We start from the raw sequence: 22,622 nt of genomic DNA, 5'->3' as shown, positions 1-22,622 counted from the left end.
TGGGTAGGTCAGGGATGGAGGAGGCCATGCTAGTGTGGTGAAGGGCATTCGATTGGCTATACTACCGAAATTATTTCTAGAAAAAATACTCACTCAGGCGGATCATGAAATCATCGAAGAAGTTGTCGTCATGCAGATGTGCAAGGGATTGAGTGCAGAGCTTGTGTTTACCGATATATGTTTTCGCCCAGGTCTTATACTGGCAGACTGAGCGACAGAGGACACGGCCGAGGAAAGAGGAAAGGACCATCATCCGCAAATTGCCAGACTGGAAAGGAGCAGAACTGTCTGCATCTGGTGAGGATTATATGCCAGGGGCGCATACAGTGACAGTTTACCTTGGCAAAGCCAAAGCAAGGTGGACCGCAAAGGCAAACTCCCCACGTTTGGGTAGGTGACGATCACGGGAGTTAATTAAACGCCTTACCTGCCTCATCAATTATTGATTTGGCAGTATCCATTGAGATGAATTTCAGATAAAATCTTTCTGAATTGGGGACACACTTTTTGCCTCCTCCTTTTTGACCCCACAAAACTCTCTTTAATATAGGGGCATCTTCCAATATAATGGCCTGAACATGCCCAGATAGGAGGAGAATCTCGAAGACCGCGCTTCACAATACATCAGAGGCAGGAGAAGCATCGATTGAGAATGCGGTATGTCATGAATCTTGCCTTTCGATCGCGGCACTCGGGTCGGGAGTTTTACCGTTCCACGCGAGCCGTTATTTTTTTATTTTCATCCTCCGACTTTAGCTTGTCTTAGGTTCGCGCAAATCCCCTTTTTTCGTTGGATTTTCAGAATCCGGTACGGAGTCCCGCATTGGTTAAAAGGACAAGTGAATTGGGATTGAAGTGCTCAAAAGATCACCCTACATTCTCGAGTCTGGCTAGCAAAGCGGACGGAACACTTCGATGGAGTTTCAATATATGCGGACGGACCTTCAGTGTCAATTTCACCCTTTATTCAGGTTTTTAGGATACCTTTTTTGGTCGTCTCCAGCCACTCAGGATGGTCGTCTGACCATAGCCCAATCCCGTTATGTCGTTACAGATGGCGCCCAACCTGGGGTCCAACATTTTCTAGGTTTATGGCTCCAAATTCGTTTGGTTCCAACAAATAAACCGGTGGAAGATATTCTAATCCGGCTTACAATTTCTTTTTACAAAGTTACAAAGTTTCTCAACATTGTTCCCTGCTAGGGGCCACGTGCACTTAACTTCATCTTTCAAGTTTAGATTTCAAGCCTTTTTCACCAGATGCAAGTGTTCCAATGCGTCAATTGGGTTTCTCACCTTGGAGAGCAAGGTACTTTTTTACTTAAAGAGCTAGTCGTTTCTTGTCCCTTGCTTTGAGACTTAGCGTCTCGTAGGTAATTGCTATCCAGAAGTCTCTGGATCTATGGACCTTTGCGGGTACATGTTGAAAGTTAGTGCCATCTGAGCTTCTGAAGGGTCCTTTTCCCTACATTTGTGTGAAAGGGCACACTCATCGTTCACTTAACTGAAAAATTATGGGTGAAATGAATCTCTGAGGATGAGGCAAAAATTCATCTCCACTTTACATGCAAAAGAAGGGTTTAAAATTAATGTGTTGAGGTTCGAAGGTGACGATTAGTACTTTTTGACGCCAGTTTTAGTTTTGACATTTGCTGGAAAGACTGGGAGTTCGGGGGGTCGAAAGTGATAATTTCTTCAATGGACTCATTCTCAGAACCTCCCCAAGGAAGAGGAAACAATCGTGTAGCTGCCTCTTTACAGGTAGCAAAATATTCTCCATATCGATATCAGCTAAGTTAAGTTAGTAATAGTATATTACTGTATTTTTGCGTATTATTATTATGTAGATTATCAATGCGGCAAACATTTCAGCATTTTAGTCAATCCACCTTGCTTTTTCGTAAGTATAATTAGTGTTCAGTTTAAAATTGAGTTTTGCATCTTTATATATTGTTATCTCTTGATGGATGACCATTCTCTGGATAATTTTTAACAATAAGGTAGGGGTATGTGATTTGTGGGGATGAGCGGCCTCTGAATCGTTAAATCATGATTCTATAGGCGTTCTCCCACGGGTTTACGTGGGCATCGGAGCAGAATGACCCAGAACATCCACTTTTCCTCCGCTCCCCAAGTGGGGCATAGGACATCAACCACATCTACACGCCATCGTTTGCAGTTTGCTGAAACCACCTCGGCTCATTCTAGAATTTCCTGAGACGCTTGACTACTCTCGCCCTGTTCTGCGCTCCTGGGGCGGTCCGTTCGTCGGCCATCTTGGTATAGTGGATTCTATTGCATGACGAAGTCAGCAAAAAGTTGTCGCCCCAATGCCACCCCAACGGATACCATCAGCGTTTTCGAGGTGTTTGGGGAATAATGGCACAGTCCATTGAACTTCTCCACGTCCATCGGACGAAATAGAACCTTAAATTCCTCTGTCGCTGATAGTATCATAGTTCGTTTGCTTGAAAAGATATGCGGCTACATGCAGGCTCTTTCGTGATGCGATATACACTTCTGAAATCATTGCATTCTGCAGCATCTCCCGCTTCTCTCACCAGTGCAAGGGCAAATTTCCGTTTTCGCGTAGTACATTACGTTGGACTTCCCGGGATTTCGCACATCCTTTTAAGTCTGAAAGATCTTACTGTTCTCTTTACCAGCTGATGTCATTCACTGCATTCGTTATGATTCTATAGTTTTCATACAACTCCCCATATTAGATGCAGCCGTTTCCGATTAAAAAGCACGTGACAGACGCACAGTAGACAGGTCTCAATAATGTTTTCTTTTGTACGAAAATTTTATTGTATTTGTATGGAAACCGGCAAAAAAATAACTACGCGACTTTCGGGTGGTGATAACGAATATGGAGCTATCAGTATTTTTCATTGATGGTGGTTTGAATATGAACTCAGCTTTAAGGTGTAGTGGATAAGTACAGACAAAGTTTGGTACTTGTTTTAAAGGGAAATTTTCCTAGGAAGCACACCAAAGGTGTTCCCGTGTGTAACGAAATGCGGTTTGTTTTGAGTAAGAAAATGGTTTTAGTAATCTAGATAAGGATACTCTTATTACTTCTTTGTGCAAGAAGTTTATAGAGAATATAATGACTAAAATAATTAATGTAGGAATTAGAGCTTTGTGAAGGACAGGAAGAACTTAAGATAAGAAAGGAGGTACTTCGCATTTTTTGGCAATGGGCGAAACGTTTGTTTCGTTGCGTAAATGATAGATCTATTTCGATACAATTAGATGTTTGTAAATTCCAAAACTGAATTAAATAGTTAGGATGAAAAGGATCTAGAAAATTAAAATGTTATTCTGCTATTTGTTTTTGTTTGTTTTTTGAATTTTTTTTTCTGTTTTAAGCACTTTAGATTCAAGTAAATTTCGTCTACACAAATATTTTCAAATAGTAGGCTAGCACCTGCTATTATCATATAATTGTCAATTATGTTTGAAAATTTCAGGCCAGCCAAAGGGCTTCTTACAATTTGAAAGATGGCAGAGCCAATAGCTTGTAAATTTTAGGTTTCCACAGAAATACGTTACTGTTGGTATATTAGTTTTTAAATTTAAGCAAATATGTTCTCACACTTTGGAATGTTGTTGAAAGAATTTACCTGTTTTACAAAATGTTTGTGGAAGTTTTGAAAACCAATAATCTATTGTAAATGTGTTGGGTCAAAATTTTAACGAAGAACACTGCAGAGGAAAAGCTGATTTCACTTTCTCAGCTTAAGCAACTATGGAACTAAACTATTTCATGTAAGTAAAGTGAAAAGGGTTGGTTGAAGCACAAGATTCCTAGGTATATATTTCATCAAGGTCCAGCAAAAATTATACTGATGATAATGAAACTCATTGAATGTTTCTTAGGCTAGTCCACATTAAAAGCCCATCAAATTTACTCTTAAGTAACAAAGACTGTCCCATTGTAAAGGCTGTTCAAAAAAAAAAATTGAATTTGCAGCAGTTGATACTATTGTATACTTGCTGGAAGTGCACAAAGGCCTGATACGAAACGATGTTGAATTTCTAGACTATATTAGACCTACTTTAAGACTGTCCGAATCTAAGTCTATTTTGTAATTTTCCTACGATTTTGTCGGTAATAAGCTTCATTTGAGCCTCTAGGGCTGTGTCTATTTCGTTCAGAGTGTGTAACAGTGAGGATGCTTGCCCTCCATTTGTGTTTCATGGGGTATATGTCAAGGATACTGCTATTGGTGTCGGATTCAGGGGTTTACGGAAGTATTCATCATCATCATCAACGGAGCAACAACCGGTCCAGGCTTGCCTTAAGAAGGAATTCCAGATATCCCGGTTTAGCGTCCAGGTTCACCAATTCGATATCCCTAAAAGCTGTCTGACGTCCTGACCTACGCCATCGCTCCATCTCAGGTAAGGTCTGCCTCGTCTTCTTTTTCTTTTTCCACCATAGATATTGCCCTTATCGACTTTCCGGGTGGGATCATCCTCATCCATACGGACTAAGTGACCCGCTCTCGTAACCTATTAAGCCGGATTTTACCCACAACCTGACGGTCATGGTATCGCTCATAGATTTCGTCGTTATGTAGGCTACTGAATCGTCCATCCTCATGTAGGGGACAAAAATTCTTCGGAGGATTCTTCTCCCGAGCGCGGTCGAGAGTTCGCAGTTTTTCTTTCTAAGAACCCAAGTATCCGAGGAATACATAAGGATTGGCAAGATCATTGTCTTGTACAGTAAGAGCTTTGACCCTATGGTGAGACGTTTCGAGCGGAACAGTTTTTGTAAACTGAAATATTCAGCCTACTCAAATTTAATGTCCTTCGGTTGGCTGACCGTAAATTTTTCGTATCCTTTCCTCATTGCGGTTCATCGCATCAAGCTGATTCTAGTGGAGCCGGTATTCTCTAATTGCAGCAGAGGTCTCAGATAGGCCTGGCGTTAACTGGCATGAATGCTGGATCTGTACTTAGTATATACCAGTACCCCGCGTTGGTCAACGCGGGATTTTAATTGTGGTCGCGAAATCAATCTGCATCCGAACAAAACCGTGAGGCCTATATGGTAGGTATTCACGTTAAACTCAGTAGGACCTTTATGTCAATCCCTCATTGCGGCGAGATGTTGGTTTACAATGCTTTTCTAAAGCATATTGAAAAGAAGCAGTAATAATTTTGAAGCTAGAGGTGCGTGGTACGCGCCTTTTTCAGATCGAGGTCTAAACACGTGCGATTGTATTCTATGCACCTCTTTGCAGTTTCTGTGATGCCAATGAAAGCGGAACAGTCCATTAGCCCAGTAGAAATTTGTTACAGAGCTTACATACGTTGAAGGTTCTGTATAGTTTTAGGTAAGGTAAATTAAAAGAGTGGAGACGAGTAGACAGTCCACTCAGGGAAGTTCTCCTTAAAGGAAAGAAATGGAGGGAAATTGTGTTGAATAGAGGAAAATGGCTTGAGGTTATCACCATAAACTAAGCAAGAGAGAGTGAGGAGAGAGAGAAGGTTGCTGATGAAAAATAAAAATGATAGTGGATCCAGAATGGATTCTTCGGGTACACTAGAATAAAGGGAAAAGGAGGAGCCGCTGACGTAACGGGCGAGCTATGTGCTGAGTAATAGGAGAGTGTTAAGTGAGACAAATTTAAATAAAACTGTCATATGATCAACGGAGTCAATGGGCTTAGAGAAATCTGTGTAAATAACGTGTTCTTCCTGCCGAGAGTTTAAACATTTGGCTATGGCGTTGGCAAAGTTTAGGCTTCACAAAAGCTTGTTGTCCTTAAGTTATATAGTAGCTAAATTGCGCTTTCGATCAGTCGCTTCCACACCTTTCGAGGGAGGAGCATTTGTCAACATGCTAGGCAAATGGCAATTTGCAAGGCTTCGTCGAAAAGTAAGCAGTAATGGAGGGGTCGGGTTGTACCAAAACGAGGTTAGGAAGACTATTAGGATCGGCACCAACATTGGCGACAATTTGCCAATTAGGTATTCGATCAAGAGAGAGATAAAGAGGGGCATTTTCCGATATATAAGGGGCAGGTTGCACCCAGCCAAGGGACAAAAGAAAGGAGGAGAAGGGTTATACACAGATGAAAATTAATTACAGAGTAAACTGCATGATAACTGAGGAGACACTCCGGAGAAGTCTGAAAATTTGATGAAAATGGGAAACAGTGTTTGTGAGTGAAGGGCTTGAAGTTTGCGCAAGACAATGCAACCTCCACACTGACACTGACACGTGGAGGTACCACGAAGGAGAGTCTGGTTATCATAAGTTTACTGAAGTTTGTAGAACTTTAAAGTGGGTGAAGCTATCAGACAGTTTGGGGTAACAAGATCAAAAGTACAGTGTACGATACGATAAGTGATTTTTGGTAAGGTTGAACTGGAGGGTGAACAGTGAAACAGTAGGTGTTTATGAAGGTGAATAAAGGAAGACCTTGCCTCCCTTGGCGGTGAGGCACGTCACCACGAATAATGAAAGCAAAAATGGGAAAGATACGGTTAAAATTTCCAATCTGGAAAGGGGACTGGTTTTATGTTGGAGCCAGTATTTCAAATCGGCAAGAAACTGGTTTAACAACCGATAGAAGTATAATCGCAATTTTAACCTTGGCTACGTCAGCAATAATAGCTCCTTTACCTCTTGTAGAGACTATCAAATTTGCTCTTTTATTTATTTCTTTCTACCGCAGTACTACTTAATCTCTTGAAAGTAAGCTGACACAAGCCGTCCAAAGACCGAACATTGTCATGACTTTAACCGTGTATTACATGGGCGGGAATGTTCAGTCTTTCTAAAAAACCAGAGCTCGTTATCCTTTGACTCAAATCTAGTTTTTATTTACAGGAAGTGGAATTTTGATCCAACGAATAAATGAAACTTTCCAAGGTTATACAAAGATCTCAATCGGTAAGAATCAGATGATCCTTATTCAAAGTTCAAGGATGCGTTGAACACTTTGGATACACATATTGCAAATGGAATAATAAAGGAATTAAACTCCAATCCAGAACAATCTATTAGCATTTGCGCTGAAGGGTAGACCCAAGAGCAAGCTCTTGAACTGAAGCATAAACAAGTAAATACGGAAGGAGTTGAGTGGGTTCTACCATTTAACCCGATTGATTCTAGCGGAAAAATGAAGTTTTGAAATCAATGACCTACCCAAGCTTAATGAAGATGGAATTGAAAAGCTAGTATGACCGCGGTTTCAGAACCATTCAGAGTTTACACACTTTTATGAAGGTGATAACATAAAATTGACGACTCATGGAAAACACGCCGGAATCAGCTGGTGAACCCAAAAGAGCTGCTGCTCCCCAACATATCAAGTATTGGCGAGCGATCATATTTGAAGTAATAATTATTTTACTAGCTGCGATATTGGCTGGCATTCTGGTATATTGGAGTTTCAGTTCAGAAGGATTCGTCCTGTTTGCTTTTCATCCAGCATTGGAAAGTCTTGGAGTAAGTATTGAGTTGATTTTTAAAGCAATTTAAGTGTAACAACAGTAACTGAATTTATCGTTCAGGGCAGAGGTGATTTATTAGATAGTGCTTCACCTTTGCCTTGGGAGTAGATGACCAAAAGCCATAGCCAGGTATTGGTTGTACCCTCATATTCACTAATTGGGTACAAATGATAACGAGGGAAAGAAACCTTTTCAGGTCTAAGTTCCCTCAAGCAGAAATGATTTTTGATTTTATTTTCGACGAGTTAAGGAGTTTTGACTATGCACGTGAATCGGGTCTGATGAGTTCTCTCTGCTCTTGACAAGGTATTTATTATTTTAAAGTATCATAATCATCAACTGCGCAACAACCGGTGTGCGGCGGTCTAAGCCTGCCTTAGCGAGATACTCCAGGCATCTCGCCGGGGTCTGCCAATTTGATATCTCTAAAAGCTGTGTGGCGTCCTGCGATGGGTGTATAGTTTTCATCTCCTGAACGCGATATTCGGGCTATTTTCCTGTCAGAGGGAAAGGATAGTGAACCCGATAAGTAAAGCGCAAAACTAAATCCTTTGTCATCTAAAAATGAGGATTTCACAAAGGAAGAATTTCCAAGTTCTTTTGTCCTGCACTGTCGTCCTTTAATCCTAAAATATGTCGAGTTGGGGGTCGGGAAATAAAAGGAACCAGATAGGCCTATGCTTTCTCGTAGGGGCTTGGTTTTTTGCGCACAATGCATCAAATTTCCTTAGTTCATTTGAATTCTCTTCTGGAATGAATATTTTTCTGTCCTTCTCCTGAAAATCCTGTTCTTTTCCTGCAAATCCTATTCTGATATCTTCCAAAATGAGCCATTCAACTTCTGAAAGATTCTGTTTTGCATGTTAATATATTTGAAACGTCAGACCTAACTTTGAATTTCGCTAAAGCTTTCTACTCCTTTTCCAGATGGTCCTATTCATGGCGACAGCTATCTATATGTGCAGTAGCCAATTCTTGACGAGGCCAGAACCACAACCCTCGAAGATTCGTAACTTTCTACATTGGCTTTTGAATACAATTTCGGTATTTGCGATTGCGGTGGGGGTGCTAATAATCACTTGGAATAAGTTCTTGATGGACCAAAATCATTTCGAAACAGCTCATGCCATAGTTGGGCTATCGAGTTTCATATCAATGTGTTTGACGGTGGCCTTAGGAGCAGCTTCGAATAGTCCTAAGCATCGTCAAAATATTGCTTTGAAACTCTTCTACCTTTCTTTTGGATTGCTAACGTATTGGCTAGGGGCTGCCTCTCTGATGTTGGGATTTTTAAAAGAGGATCAAACCAACGGAAAATTTTCAGTGGCTTTGATTGCAATCCTAGCATTTTGGTTTATTGTCTCTTGGAAGCCACTTGAAGATTTTTGTAACAGATTACAAAATGCTTGTCAATCCAGGAATATGATTGCTTAAATCCATTTTTTAAGAAAATGTTTATATGTATTTACGCCTGCAGTCTAAATTACATTACTTCAGTTTCCATTTTACAGTTTATTGTATATACAAATATGAAAATTATATGTATAACCAAAAATCTGTACTATCAAAACTGGAGATTTAAAATAAAAACTTATTGAGCAATGATTCGATACATGTATATGGATACACTCCTTCAGAACATAGGACATTCACTCACTCTACCCTCCATTGTCCAAAACAGAGCCTTATTAAAATCGGTTTACTGTCTGTTTACCCCCGAGAATTTCTTGATTACTCTTTTGATGATTGGGCGGCCTGGTCTGATTATGCTTCAGGTTGAAGTTGCATAATTCGGCAAATCCTCACACGACCTCCTCGCGGTGGCTGCTGAAAACCGTCTTCGGACGGCCTAAGAATGTGTAGGGCCGGGTTGGGAGTAGGCTTATCCAACTGACGACGATCTGCTTGTCTGCTGGTCATGTGTTAGGGGCAAGTAGAACTGACGGCGAGACGAGCCGAAGTAACAGTCCGCGGATCGTCTTCCCTGCACTAGAGACGGTGCTAATAAGACCCCAAGCCAAAGTGGAACAGCATACGCCGAGGGCTGCGTGGCCAATGGAGAGCTCGGTCTTTAGTATGTGAACTCTGAATACCTTGGGCGACTTCAGTTTCAAATAAGACCTTTACCCTGGTGGCCGGGCTAGCCCGGGTAGACATTCTTCCCGGACTACTCGTGTAGTACACTCGGTGCCAGCTTTAGTACCGCTGTTCTGAAACCAATCGCGGGGACCTCGCACAGCGAGGCGGCAGACGGATTAGTGGTTTTCAGGCCGGGGGGGGGGGGGGGGGGGGGAGTAGCGAATACTAGATATAGCACTTCTAACCCGAAACCCACGACGTCCTGGGATCCCTCAAAAGCCAAGATCGACAAGAACGTCAGTCACCGGAAACCGACTAAGAAGTAAAGGCCAGTGCCAGAAGGCCATCCATATTCTCAGCAAGTTTGCTAAGAATAAGGAGGCCGGTACTGTCGACGAGCGGGATGAAAGAACCTTGCTAAATACTAGGCGATTGTTGAGGAATACAACAACAAATGCCTGGCAGACGAGCGGAAGGCGAAGCCCATCGTTCTGAAACGCAATTGATCTCAAGATGAGGTCAAGCAAGATCACAAGCGGAGTAGAGTGAGCAAGAGGTTGTACGCTAAGCAACTTCTGAAGAAACGTATGCAGCAACAGCCAGCCTTCAGTGACATGCCCAGGAACCACTTACGTGTGGCGCTGTCGGATGGTATTCCCGCAAGCGGCAAACTGGCGCCGGAGGTGTGATGCGCTGTTGACGCCAAGACGTCGGAGATGGTCATTGAGCATCTCCTGGACGCCAAAAGCAAACATACTAGATCCTTCCTCTGCTTTGATTCCTTTATGGCGGTTCGTAGGTTTTACGTTATAGCTTGCGAGGACGAATTCTCCTGGGACTTATTGGTTTGTGTGCGGCGCATGGATAAGGACAAGCTCGTCCAATCTCTGCGCTTTCAAAACCCCAGGATTCCAAAGGACGAAGGCCAATCTGTTGATAGGCTGCCACGCCAATTCAAGGCATACGCTTTCTTGCAGCTCGGAAATTAACGAGTGAGGTGAGTCATTCTTTGGTTTTATTACTTTAAACCTATCGATGTGTGATAGGGGCAGTGCACCAACTTTCCATTTCCCCAGCTCGGAAAACTGTGACGGTTCGGAGGAGGTCCTTGATATCACACTAACAACCGACAATGGGATTCTTAGGGTGGAGAATTGGAGAGTGTCTGACCAGAGATACTTCCCAGATCACAGTTGGATGCTTTTCAGGCTAGATCTCGCCGCAAAGGTCACCGAACCCTTCAGAGACTCTAGGAGGATCGACTGGAAAAGGTTTGGTCAAGTAATTAAGAGTAACTTTTCCGGTGCGCAAATTGGTAAGATTGGCACGACAGTCGAACTGGAGTCAAAGGTCTGAGCTCTGGAAACAAGCATTTGATACCGCCTTTAAAGTCTCGTGCCTTACTAAGTACAGCAAGAAGACACTGCCACCGTGGTGGAATGAAGATCTTTCCAGCCTCAGCAAGCTGACCAGGAAAATCTTCAATATCTGGTACAGGCATAAATATTGGCAGCCATACAAGGGCTGCCTGAAGAAGTACAAGTCGGCCATCAAGACCACCAAGAGGCGGTCTTGGTTGGACTGTTGTCAGAACATCGAAAGGACCAGCGAATCCGCGAGGCTCAGCAAGATTTTGTCTGAGGAATATAAGAGCTTCATCCTTTCTTAAAAAGTCGTACTGCTCCTGGACGGAATCTTCTGGTGAAATCTTGGAGGTGTTGGTTCAGACGCACTTTCCCGCCAACGAGGAGGACTATGAGTTAGAGCCTTACTTGAAGGGTTTTCCGCCACCTCAGCCGTGTCAGACTAATTACCGAGGATAAGATCGGCTGAGCTATAAACAGCTTCTCCGCATATAAATCTTCGGGCCCAGTCATACTACAGACACAGCAGGTATTATTTGTGCCATGGCTTGTTGAGATTGACCGAAGCTGCATCTCTTTAAGATCCGTACCATAGCCCTGGAGACACGCTCGAGTGGTTTTCATGCCGAAACGGCCATGAGTCCGCGAAGGACTTTCGGCCAATCAGTCTCACCTCTTTCATGTTGAACACCTTAGAGCACTTCCTTGTCATACACTTAAGGGCGAATATGGAGAGAACGTCCCGGCATGCCGACCTCAAAGGAAAATTCACAGAAACCGCTCTCCATGATGTAATTGGCACGGTTGAGCAGTCACTGCAGCACAAGTAGTATACCCCACCTTCTTGGATATAGAGGGAGCATTCAAAAACGTCAGTACCAGCGCCATCAAGGAAGCCTTGATCAATATGGATTGGAGGGGTATCTTACGCATTGGATTATGTCCAGGCTAAGTACCAGGATAATCCAGTCGGATCTGGGAGGCAATCACTTGACCAGAGCTGTGAACGGAGGCATGCCCCAAGGTGGCGTCATCTCACCGATGCTCTAGTTAATAGTAATGGAAAAAAATTTACGTACATTGAACAGCAGCGGGGTGAAGGTGGTGGCGTATGCCGACGACTAGGTGATAATAGTGCTAGGAATGTTTCCGCCCATTATGAGCGGCATCATGGAAGGAGCGTTGCGAAAGGTGTGTCTGTGTGCTGCAAGATGCGGACTTGACATAAACTCAACCAAAGCGGAACTGATGCTATATACCTGAATTCCACCTACCACGCTGAATGAACAAAGATTGGTTCTTTCCTCCAATTTAAAGTATCTGGGTGTAATCCTAGATCCAAAACTAAATTGGAGATTGAACATAGAACTGAGAGTGAAAAATGCCTGCAAGAGAACCTTTGCGAAGAAATGGGGTCCTCTGGCCGAAGATGGTTCTTTGGATGTACACCGCTGTGGTGCGTGCAATCCTAACGTACCGCTCTATTGTATGCTGGCAGGCTTTGAGCAAAAAATACAATAGGATGAAGCTTAATAGGATTCAAAAAACTGCGTGTGTAGGTGCTACTGGGGCTCTGCAGTCCTGCCTGCAGATGCTCGCAATGTAATCCTGCATCTTCTCCCCCTAGGTCTCCGCATTAAATACGTTGTAGCGTGCAGTGCCGTCAGACTAAGTGAGTCCGGATGCTGGGCGAAGCTCTACAGCCAGAGTAACATTCTAGGCGAAGTACCTCGAGAAATCTGGGCATTCCCCACGGACTATGCTACACGCAAGTTGAACTTCACGAGAAACTTTGCAATGGACTTTCCAACCAGGGCAAAGTGGAAGACCGGCGGGATGTTGTAAGGTCAGGACATAATATTTTCTCTCCAATTTTTTTTCTCCAATACAGACAGTGTATCTGAGTTGTATGGTTTCCCAGGTTCCGCCAGTGTATTCCAAGCCGAAGTACTAGCGATACTGGAAGTCTGTCGATGACTGGAGCATGATCTGAGTCCCAAGCGCAATAAAGCCATTCTGACCGACAGCCAAACGGCCACTAAGGCGTGGTAGTCAGCGGCGACATCCTCGAGGCTGGTGGAGCAGTGCAGAAACGCGCTGAACAGTCTAGGTGGTACATTCAAGGTCACCCTTCTCTGGGTTCTCGGGCATACGAACATAGAATGGAATGGGCGGGCTGACGAATTGGCCAGCCGGGGCTCTGCTCTTGGTAACCCTTCGGCGGGTACAGTCGGTGTCCCGCTAGCGGCTGTCAAGGGCGGAGTCTATTCACATTACTTAGCAGCCGGGGGCCTTAGATGGCGAGGGCTTATCAGCTGTGCCAAGTGATGGATTTGGCCCGCTTATAACTTAGCCCGATTACGAGAGCTCTAATGCCTGACGCGTACAAACGCAGCTGCTTTCCTTCGTAAATGCTACGGGCTGGCTCTGAAGATCCGAGCCGGGTGGACTCTACCTCCCTGCTCTCATAAAAGCAGTCACATTCTTAGGAGTTTGTGGCATCAAAACGGCGCACCACTGCAGAGCCAATTGAGCTCCTCGAAGCGACCACTGATACCTACCTACCCCCATTACACGTTTACGAATGTTATTATTTTGCTTTTTTTTGCGAGGTCACCATTTTGGTCAATCAGCATGTTCACGTTTTAATTTTGGAATTCAATGTCTAAAAACATAACAAGTTTACAAATTCAATTCTTCTGTTGCTCGTGAAACGCAAGCCAATGAACCATTTGATGTTATTTAATTTATTATTAGTTATATTTCTTAAATTAGTATTAAAACAATAAATTGCAGGACAACTTTCACTCTGTCCTGACTCCTTTTTCGCACTGACACGGAAAAAGAAGTTTCGCTGTTAAAAATTGTTTTTCGATGTCATGGCCACCGCGATTTACACTTGCGTGCGTCTGACACGTAAGCTGCTCTCACCGCTTCAGTCACGAATTTCTATCCCCTCTTATGATAAGCAGGGAAGGCTTTGAGTGTGTTCTTAAGCCCCAACTCACAGGAAGTCATGGACCATGGGCCATCTAATAATCCCAGACTTCCTTTCATTATACTTCCTAACAACTTTCATAACAATGTAGGTTCGGGCATTTTCAAATAAAATGCTATGATAGGCGATTAGGCCGTAATTTCTGAATATTTTCCATAATACTTTGAAGGCGACAACGTCCTGATTGCTTTTGTTAGAAAAAAACACGAAGACCGAGAAAGATGTGATTTCCAAAGCCCATTAATAGCAACAGAATTGGCACTCCTACTTAATCTTTGACCTATATACTGCCACTACTGCCATTTAGCCACCCATTCTCTCACCACATTGCCTTCATTGATTAAATCATCGAGACATTCTTTGTTGAATTCAAGGATTCGTTTAATTAGAAACACAACAAATATTGCATTTAAGGCGTTGGTCTTCTCCAAGATTTTTGCAGTTTTTTTTCTCCTATTCCTTCAAAAAGGGCAGCTAGAATAGACTACATGCGTACAGCTTTCGCATAATAGAGCAAATTGCAATTTATATACCAGTATCTATCACCTCAATCAAAATGCAATAAACAAGTGAAGTTGAAAAAGAGCAGCGTCTATTTATATCGCGTTGTTAGTGTTACAAATAACGATGTTGGGAAGTCCCAATTCTCTGGGGAATATTGGAAACACATCTGCATATATGTAATGTAAATACCTATCTAAGCGTCCAGTTAAGCAATCAACCTCTCAAAGTATGGGAGCAAAGCCAAATAGAGTGTAGCTTATCAAATACAATTATGTATTTGTTCATTAGTCATAAATATTGCTGGCACGTTTTGCGAAGTCTGCTATTTTAGAACCAAGCGTACTACCACCAGACCAGGCCGCACTTATATCTATAATCTTCGTTACTAACATTCAGAACAATGTATCGACGCAACACTCGTGGATTCTATAAATCCTCCCCTGTTTGTTTTTAGATTGGAATTGCCTATACAACTCTTCCATAATCAGAAGCGGCAATTGAAGGCTGTTCCCGGATCATTGCCAAAAATCGACAATAAGTGAGCCAACGCCAAGAATCTGACGCCAGCCGTTCCCTTATCGAGTTGCAAAAGTGCATTGGCCATTGTGATCACGTTCGTTTTATCATACTGAGACCATTAAAAAGATAATACTTTAATCAACTTCCTATAATAGAATAGTCCACCAGCGATCGCACAGTGAAGAGAACGCAAGCGAGGAAGAAATTGTATCTTAAGATACTAATAGTTAGTGAACGTCTTCTAGTGGCGGAATCTACATGTGTCCCAATCGACGGGAGAAGCTCTAGTCTGGAACTCAGTGATCTGTCCATGCGCAGTCAATAGTATCTTCCATATTTTTGGAGGCTTAGAGAGCTTACGGTGGTTCCGATCGCTAGACGCTAGTCCAGCCAAAAACCCCAATTTCAGATTGTAAACTCCAGATACGGATAGTGGAGACTAATAGAAGATAACCGGTTCAGCGAAATGTCAAACGAAGCAGAGTCTACCGAAAAGTATGATCTGGAAGATCTCGGGGCCGAAATGAGTTCTCGTAAGGCCGGCCGAGGTTTGTGGTTGCTGGTGACCATGGACGTGGTTTTCGGATTGTTAGATCTCATTCTTTGTGGATTTTTCGTATATTGGTCCTTTGCTGCAGATGGAGTTGTGTTATTTGCTTGGCACCCTTCGTTATTGAGTATTGGGGTAAGTTTTCCTTCAATGTTCATTCATTTCAAATACACTATGGTCAGGGTATTCATTTGTTACTAAAATTCAACACTGGAAGCTCCACTAATTCACTAGAGCTTAAAGATGGATATCAGGACGTCGATTATGTGAATGCTCTTTGCGAACTATCAGGTATGATAGTGCATCTAGATACTTTCATATGTACATAAATATTTGCTTACATATCTGTGTTACGTGTATCTGCGGACAAGTATCTACTCAAAGTTTTCTAAACAATCTTTTTTTTTTGTTTAAAATTAGTTTTGATCAAATTCATGAATGACAGTATGTAATATTAAATTCTTTATTTCGCTTCCCTTATCTAAGCTGCTTTGATGCATTGACTGATTTCATTGAAGCACGCATGATTACTGAAAGCAGGAAGATTATGGTATAGATAGATACAGTCGGTCACAAAAAAGATTAACTTGCCATTTGTAATTCAACTGATATTTTCTTGTAACTTTCTTCTGATTTATTAGAGTAAATCCAGCAAGTACAAGATTGCTCAATAAGTTTTGTCGTTTGATAAGAAAAACGCGATTTTGTGGTTTAAAATACATTTTATTATTCAATATAGTTTCTGTGGACTTCAATACACTCGTCCCAGTGATCTTCTAATTTGTGAGTTCCATCCCTAAAGTGAGAATCCGCAAAACTGTTGAAATATATTTTCTGTTGTTACCTCTTCATTCGAAAAATATCGTTTCCGCCACATGAATCTTTGAAGATGTAAGACCAGAATCAGAAGTCCGAAGTACCCAGATTTAGCGAGTAGAGTGGATGCTATGTACTACTCTAAGCCGTTGATTTTCGCGATAGTTTTTTGACCCGGGTTGAGAATTTTGTTGACTTTATCGGAAAGGGTTTTTTTTTATTTCTGGAATCTAGTTTGCTTCGTATCCGAAGTACCGGACTCGAATCATTCATTAGCTTCTTGTTTTGATTCAGGATCTTGGTGGTTGATCCAAATCTTATACATAGTGATGAAACGTTATATAACATCCGTTTTGTTCTTCTTAGAAAGCTCCGAATGTTGGTGACACCGCTTTCAAAAATTCAAAATTTCAATCAAAATATTGCATACATTGCCTGATGAGGTCCCAATTGACAATCTTTCAAAACCATATCCTGTACTTTTGCTAGAATTTCTAGTGTTGATGCGTTTCTTCGACGTGCTTCACATTGATTCTGTTCAACATTTGTATGGCCAGATTGAAATTCACCCATCCTCCACACCTATTATTCTAAATGAAGTCGAACAGTCCTTCCAAACTTTCTAACAATCGTTCATGAATATGCTTCGGTGCTACACTTTCCAAAAATAAAACTTTTATCGCTGGAAGATATTCAATTTTTTCCTATTCTAAAAAAAACCCTATCGCACTTAAATTTTGAACAGCTGCCAATATGAATTGACAGATCTAAAAAAGCTTTCCACGTGCTCATCGAACGGAAGCTTTGTTTTTCAACTGGCCTAACCGCGCCATCTCTTATTAGATGAGATCAACGGCTATGAGAAATACAGTACTAATTAAATGCATGAATGACAAAAAATGGACTAAAGGACATGCAAGCGAGCTCAGAAAATGATTGACTGACTTTCTGCGCTTTTGTAAAAAATAAAAGACAAAGGCATTGCTTGCTATGACATGGCTGCCATGACACCAAAGAAGCCCCGGTTACATTCCTGGAATGCTTCTGTCTGCAGTGGCGATTAGAATTATTTGAAACAACTGTGGGAGAACGAGGTTTCTGCCAAATGAAAATTTGGTAATTTCAAAGGGTGAGATTACCAGATGTACCACAATCATTTCCTCGGTCAGCGAAGACGACTGCGAGTTTTTATGCGTATATATCTCCGGGTCTATACGATGTAATCTCAGCCTAGAAACACCAAATAAGGGTGTTTATTCCGAGCCGTTCGTCATTGGCTGGAAACTGCCCACGAAATAATTTCACAAATTAGCAAAATATGGATTAAGTGGTGTGGTCTACGATAACAAAAAGGGTCATTTGCACTTTCTTGCTTTTTCCCCGGCCGCGTCGCTCCCCTTCTTGGTACTCCTTTTAAATCTTTACACAGCCGGCCATCAAAAGCAGTTTTCACTTCCAAATGTTGATGCGATTCCCTTAAACCGGGCACAGGGGAACCGCCCGGCAGAATCACCGCAAGCCTTCATTCTTTATTCCTGCATTCGATAATATTCGACCTGGGCAAGTTTATGTGCAAGATCAACGTTCCCTTTTTGACCGAGCATGCAATACTCGAGAATTATCATTACTCAATGATTAACAAATTTTTAAAATATAAATGAATTTTTGAATTGTAGGGAAAGGTAACAGGTGGTAGATTTTGATAAATAAAATGAAATTATTAATTTCAGAATTTTAAATGGTTGACATAGGTAAATAAATGTCGGGGTGGAAAATAGGAAATTGGAAGCAGTATATTGGAAAAGCTAAAGAGTCTTAAAATGGAAGAAAAGCGGAGAATATTATATATTGTTTCTGAAAAAGGCAAATAAAGTACTTCCTATATCGCAAACCCACGGACATTACACTGTTGACGAAAGTTTCGAGTCTTCAAGGGGCAGTGGAGGTCACTTTTCACCGAAACAATACTAGCACACAATAGTATCAACATGATCTTGGTGCTTAAGAAAAGATGCCATTGTCTATTAAGCTCTTCCACTTCTGCGGATAAGGCAGCATGAAGAACTTCACTGATAAAAAGATGAAATAATATCGGTGGCAAGAAGCAGCCTTGGCGGACCCCGCTTTGAACTTCAAATTTCTTTGAGATTTTTCCTTGATGCAGCAAACAGTTGAAAGTATAATTATATTTTTATTTTAGTCAAGTAACTCTTTTTAGGATTAAAAAGATGGATAGTCTGCTGTTTCCGCCACAAATATAATCTGAATGCGGGTGAAAATAATCAAAATCAAAAATGTTGCAGCTGCTGAAAAAACAATTTTGAACTTTCATTTTTTTTATAAATAACGCAAGAAAAGTCACCCTTAAGAAAATAATGTCATCATGTTAGTACATATTCTTGCAAATTTTATAAAGAATTGTAACTTCAAATTTCGTAATGATCGGTTTATATTTTTTCACCTAGAATTCCGGCAAATGTGAAAAACGTCATTTTGAGAAAAACGGGTTTAAAAAATACTGTTTGAAAAGTGGCTCTTAGGATATGAAAATATCTCCCACTCTTATTACTAACAAAATACAGTTTTAACAAATTCAAATGCACTCGTCAAAAATACAGATGCCAAGTATTTACAAACACGCTATTTACATCCTATCTTCATTGTTTTCGTTTGACCAGTGCGATTCGATGTTATTCGTTCCTTCGGTTTTGGCACTGACCTTGCCACCATGTGCTTCGTCTTGCTTTTATTAATCTGTAGCCCAAGATTTTGCGCCGCCTGCTCGATCTGGATGAAGGCAGACTGTACATCTCGGGTTGTTCTTCACATAATGTCAATATCGTCAACATAGGCCAGTAATTGGGTGGGCTTGAAGAGGATGGTGCCTATCGTATTTACATCAGCATCGCAAATCACTTTCTCCTGGGCCAGATTAAAGAGGACGGAAGATATGGCATCCCCTTGTCTTAGAGCGTTGTTGATGTTGAGTGGTCTTGAGAGTGATCCTGCTGCTTTTATCTGGCCTCGCACATTGGTCAGGGTCAGCCTAGTCAGTCTTATTAATTTCGTCGGTAAACCGATTTTCTCCTATGGCCGTGTACAGTTTTACCCTGGCTATGCTATCATAGGGGGCCTTAAAGTCAATGAAAAAATGGTGCAACTGATGTCCATCTTCCAACAGTTTTTTCATCGCTTGTCGCAGAGAGATAATCTGATATGTTGCTGATTTGCCTGAAGTGAAGCCTCTTTGGTATAGACCAATGATGTTCTGGGCATATGGAGCTATTCGACTTAGCAAGATATCGGAGAATATCTTATAGATGGTACTCAGCAATGTGGTACCTCTATAATTCCTGCACTGTGTAACTTTTATGTACGGGACAGATAATGCTCTGTTGCCAGTCATCAGGCATTGATTCGCTGTCCCACACCTTGAGCATAAGTTGATGAATCGCTTGGTGTAATTCGTCGCCACCATGTTCAATCAATTCGCTCGTAGTTTCATCAGCTCCTGGCGACTTATGATTTTTAAGCCGATGAATTGCAAGGACTGTTTCTTCTATTATACTTGGTGGTGGCAGTGTTTGTCCGTGGTCTTCAGTTGCCGGGACCTTCAACTCGCTGATGTTCTGGTTGTTGAGCAGTGCATCAAATTACTCTACTCATCGCTCCGATATGCCCATGCAGTCGGAAATCAGATTTCTCTTGTTGTCTCGGCAAGATGAGCATCAAGGTGTGTAAGGCTTCATCCTGCTAACATGTTGGTGAAACTTGTGCGCCTGGGGCGGTTGCTCCCTGTACTTTTCGAGTTCCTACACTTGTTGGTTCTACCAGGCTTTTTTTTCCGTCTGTGAAATCGCTTCCTCGCTCGCCGGAACTCGTGATAAGTCTCCACGCGTGCTCGCGTTCTATGAGAATGCAACATTACTCGGTATGCAGCATTCTTCCGTTGTTAGCTGTAAAGCTATTTTGCTAACTTTCGACCTAGTGGTCGCTATGAACCAAGCTTGGAGCTCTAGGTGAGCTGTTTTAATATTTTCTCTTTATGAGATTGGGATATATCTAAATTTATTTTTTTATTTACTTATTATTTTAATTTTGCTTTAGTTATTTTATTTTATAAGTTCATTTTGAGTTTATATTATTATTTTCTTTAATTACTTTAATTTAAATAGAGGAAAAAACTAATTTGCCTATAATTATATTGATTCGAAGACTTCTTCTTTCCCTCTTCCTCTCGTAACACCTGTAACACTCACTTTAGCTAGGGACATCCTCTAATATAATGTCCTAAGGGGGAACCTCAAAGGTGGTGCCTTACTGCATATCTGAGACAGGAGAAACATCGATTGAGGATGCAATCCGTCGTGGATCTTCCTTCTTGATCGGGGCTTCCGCGTCCGTAGATTTACGGCTAGCACGCGATCGAACCGTTATTTTCTTTAAATTTTTGTTTCTTGGTTTAGCTTGTGTGCTGGACTTTTGCTAGTTGCATGCGAAGTCCCATGTTCGGTTGATTTTCAGGCTCCGTTGCGGACCCAAGCATCGGTTAAAACATGCAATAGAAAAAAAATTCGATTCAGAAAACCTCCTGGTATCCCCTTTTATGAAAATCTTTAAATGCACTTATTTTGAAACGACATTTCTTCATGCCTTGTTTCGTCCTTTTTGAAGGGACTATTCTTACTTACCACATGTCAGTTACATATTCTAAACATATACGATTATCGTGGAAACCTAAAAAAGCTAGAATTTTTTGGCAATATAAATTTTTCTTTCGATATTAAATTATCCGAAAAAAAAACCCTTCTTCAAGAGTTTTGAGCAAAAATTTATAATCATTTTCGCTTCGTTGTGTTTCAAGCAAGTTCTAAAGTAAAAATAGTATCAAATTTGACGTTTCCCCTATAATAGCTCAGAAAATAGCTTCCACAGCTCGTATCTGTAGCAGACGCTTTAAAATTAGCGTCAATCATAGCATTAATTGTATTTAAGAAATTTCACGGTATCCATAATTCTTCTAAACTTTCTTGAGTAAACTGTAGACTATAACCAAAAATATTAAATATCCTCTTTATTATGATTAATTTTCAAACTATGAAATATTTGGGTACTATATTTAAAACTATAAAATTTGCTACACTTTCATTGTGATCGAAATTTGCTAATAATTTTCTCATTGATCTTTTCTTGCAGTTCATCTTATTTATGACTGAAGCTATCAATGTCTACAACAATGCTGTACTCATGAATAAGGGTCGCAAATCTTATTCATACCGGGTTCTGGCACATTGGGTCCTCCACACATTTGCAATGATTTGTATCACCGGAGGTTTTGCTGCAATTGTTTGGAACAAGATACGATTGGGAAAACATCATTTCAAAACGCCTCATGCGATAGTGGGGCTAATAACTTTTATCTTAATGTTTCTAGTCGCTGCTGGAGGAATAGCTACCAAGTATAGTTTTAGCCTAAGGAAGAGAATACGCCCAGTTGTATTGAAGTTGACACATTCTGGTTTGGGACTGTTAATATACTGGCTAGGAGGAGTTACTTTAATTTTAGGACTTTACACTAAGTGGTTTGAAAAACATCGGACACAAACAGATTTGTATTTTTCGATAGCAGCTATCCTTGTTATTTGGTTTTCTACGTCTTTGAGACCAATGCGTCAGATTTTTAAAAGATTGAAGCAAATGTTTACATCGATTTAATATCAGCATCTTTCCAATAATTTGGTTTTAAAATTAATTCTAAAATCTTCACCTGAAAATATATGTTTGGTGTACATAGTTACAGATAAAATTTTGAATTGAAACATGTGATAACAGCTTTTTTCAACCCCCAACTTGTATATATGTACATATACATTATGTGATAATAGAAAAAACCTAATAAAGAACATATACTCGTATTTAAAAATATACATAGTATATTGTCCTACAGTATTTCAAAATTTAATAAATGAATTTTTTCTTAATGATTACGTCAAGTAGTTATTCAAAAAATGTCCCAACATTATTCCTGATTAATTATTTAGTTGTATTGCTTTTCATATGACTGATTAAATTGATTGGATTGACATCAATTAAGAGCGAACAATCTTACACGCCAATGCTAGAAACTGCTACAATGGCGGCAGAAGCGGAACTACATAAACTATCCAATAATGGAAGACCATTCATGAACCAATTAACTAAGAAGATAAAAGGTAAGTTAAGTTTGATATATTTTGAACAAAAATGCCAGAGAGAAAACAATAGACTCCTGAAGGGATATGCCAAAATATTTCCAAAAGTAGAAATTATGAAC

At 40.9% G+C, this 22,622-nt stretch overlaps 2 protein-coding genes across 2 annotated transcripts; both read left to right on the top strand.

The window, feature by feature from the left end:
* Window positions 1–3,447: 3,447 nt before the first annotated feature.
* Window positions 3,448–9,087, top strand: LOC119655230. The gene is made up of 3 exons (XM_038061012.1): window positions 3,448–3,774; window positions 6,854–7,474; window positions 8,407–9,087. The coding sequence occupies exons 2-3, from the start codon at window positions 7,277–7,279 to the stop codon at window positions 8,911–8,913; spliced, it is 705 nt and encodes a 234-aa protein (XP_037916940.1). The 5' UTR covers window positions 3,448–3,774; window positions 6,854–7,276; the 3' UTR covers window positions 8,914–9,087.
* Window positions 9,088–14,886: 5,799 nt separating this feature from the next.
* Window positions 14,887–22,234, top strand: LOC119655229 (cytochrome b561 domain-containing protein 2-like). The gene is made up of 3 exons (XM_038061011.1): window positions 14,887–15,037; window positions 15,099–15,628; window positions 21,506–22,234. Exons 2-3 carry the CDS (start codon window positions 15,410–15,412, stop codon window positions 22,022–22,024), a joined length of 738 nt encoding a protein of 245 aa, XP_037916939.1. The 5' UTR covers window positions 14,887–15,037; window positions 15,099–15,409; the 3' UTR covers window positions 22,025–22,234.
* The last annotated feature ends 388 nt before the right edge of the window (window positions 22,235–22,622 follow it).

Source organism: Hermetia illucens, chromosome 4 (assembly GCF_905115235.1).
Source record: "Hermetia illucens chromosome 4, iHerIll2.2.curated.20191125, whole genome shotgun sequence".
Classification (NCBI taxonomy): domain Eukaryota; kingdom Metazoa; phylum Arthropoda; class Insecta; order Diptera; family Stratiomyidae; genus Hermetia; species Hermetia illucens.
The sequence above is the reverse complement of the archived record's forward strand: the minus strand, read 5'-3'. Positions and strand labels throughout refer to the sequence as shown.

What these genes read in the sequence shown, in the direction of transcription:
- LOC119655230 (XM_038061012.1), top strand. Translation starts at nt 7,277, where the DNA reads ATGGAAAACACGCCGGAATCAGCTGGTGAACCCAAAAGAGCTGCTGCT. An exon ending in CAGCATTGGAAAGTCTTGGA is followed by an intron (nt 7,475 to 8,406) that starts GTAAGTATTGAG and finishes CTCCTTTTCCAG; the next exon opens with ATGGTCCTATTCATGGCGAC.
- LOC119655229 (XM_038061011.1), top strand. Translation starts at nt 15,410, where the DNA reads ATGTCAAACGAAGCAGAGTCTACCGAAAAGTATGATCTGGAAGATCTC. An exon ending in CTTCGTTATTGAGTATTGGG is followed by an intron (nt 15,629 to 21,505) that starts GTAAGTTTTCCT and finishes CTTTTCTTGCAG; the next exon opens with TTCATCTTATTTATGACTGA.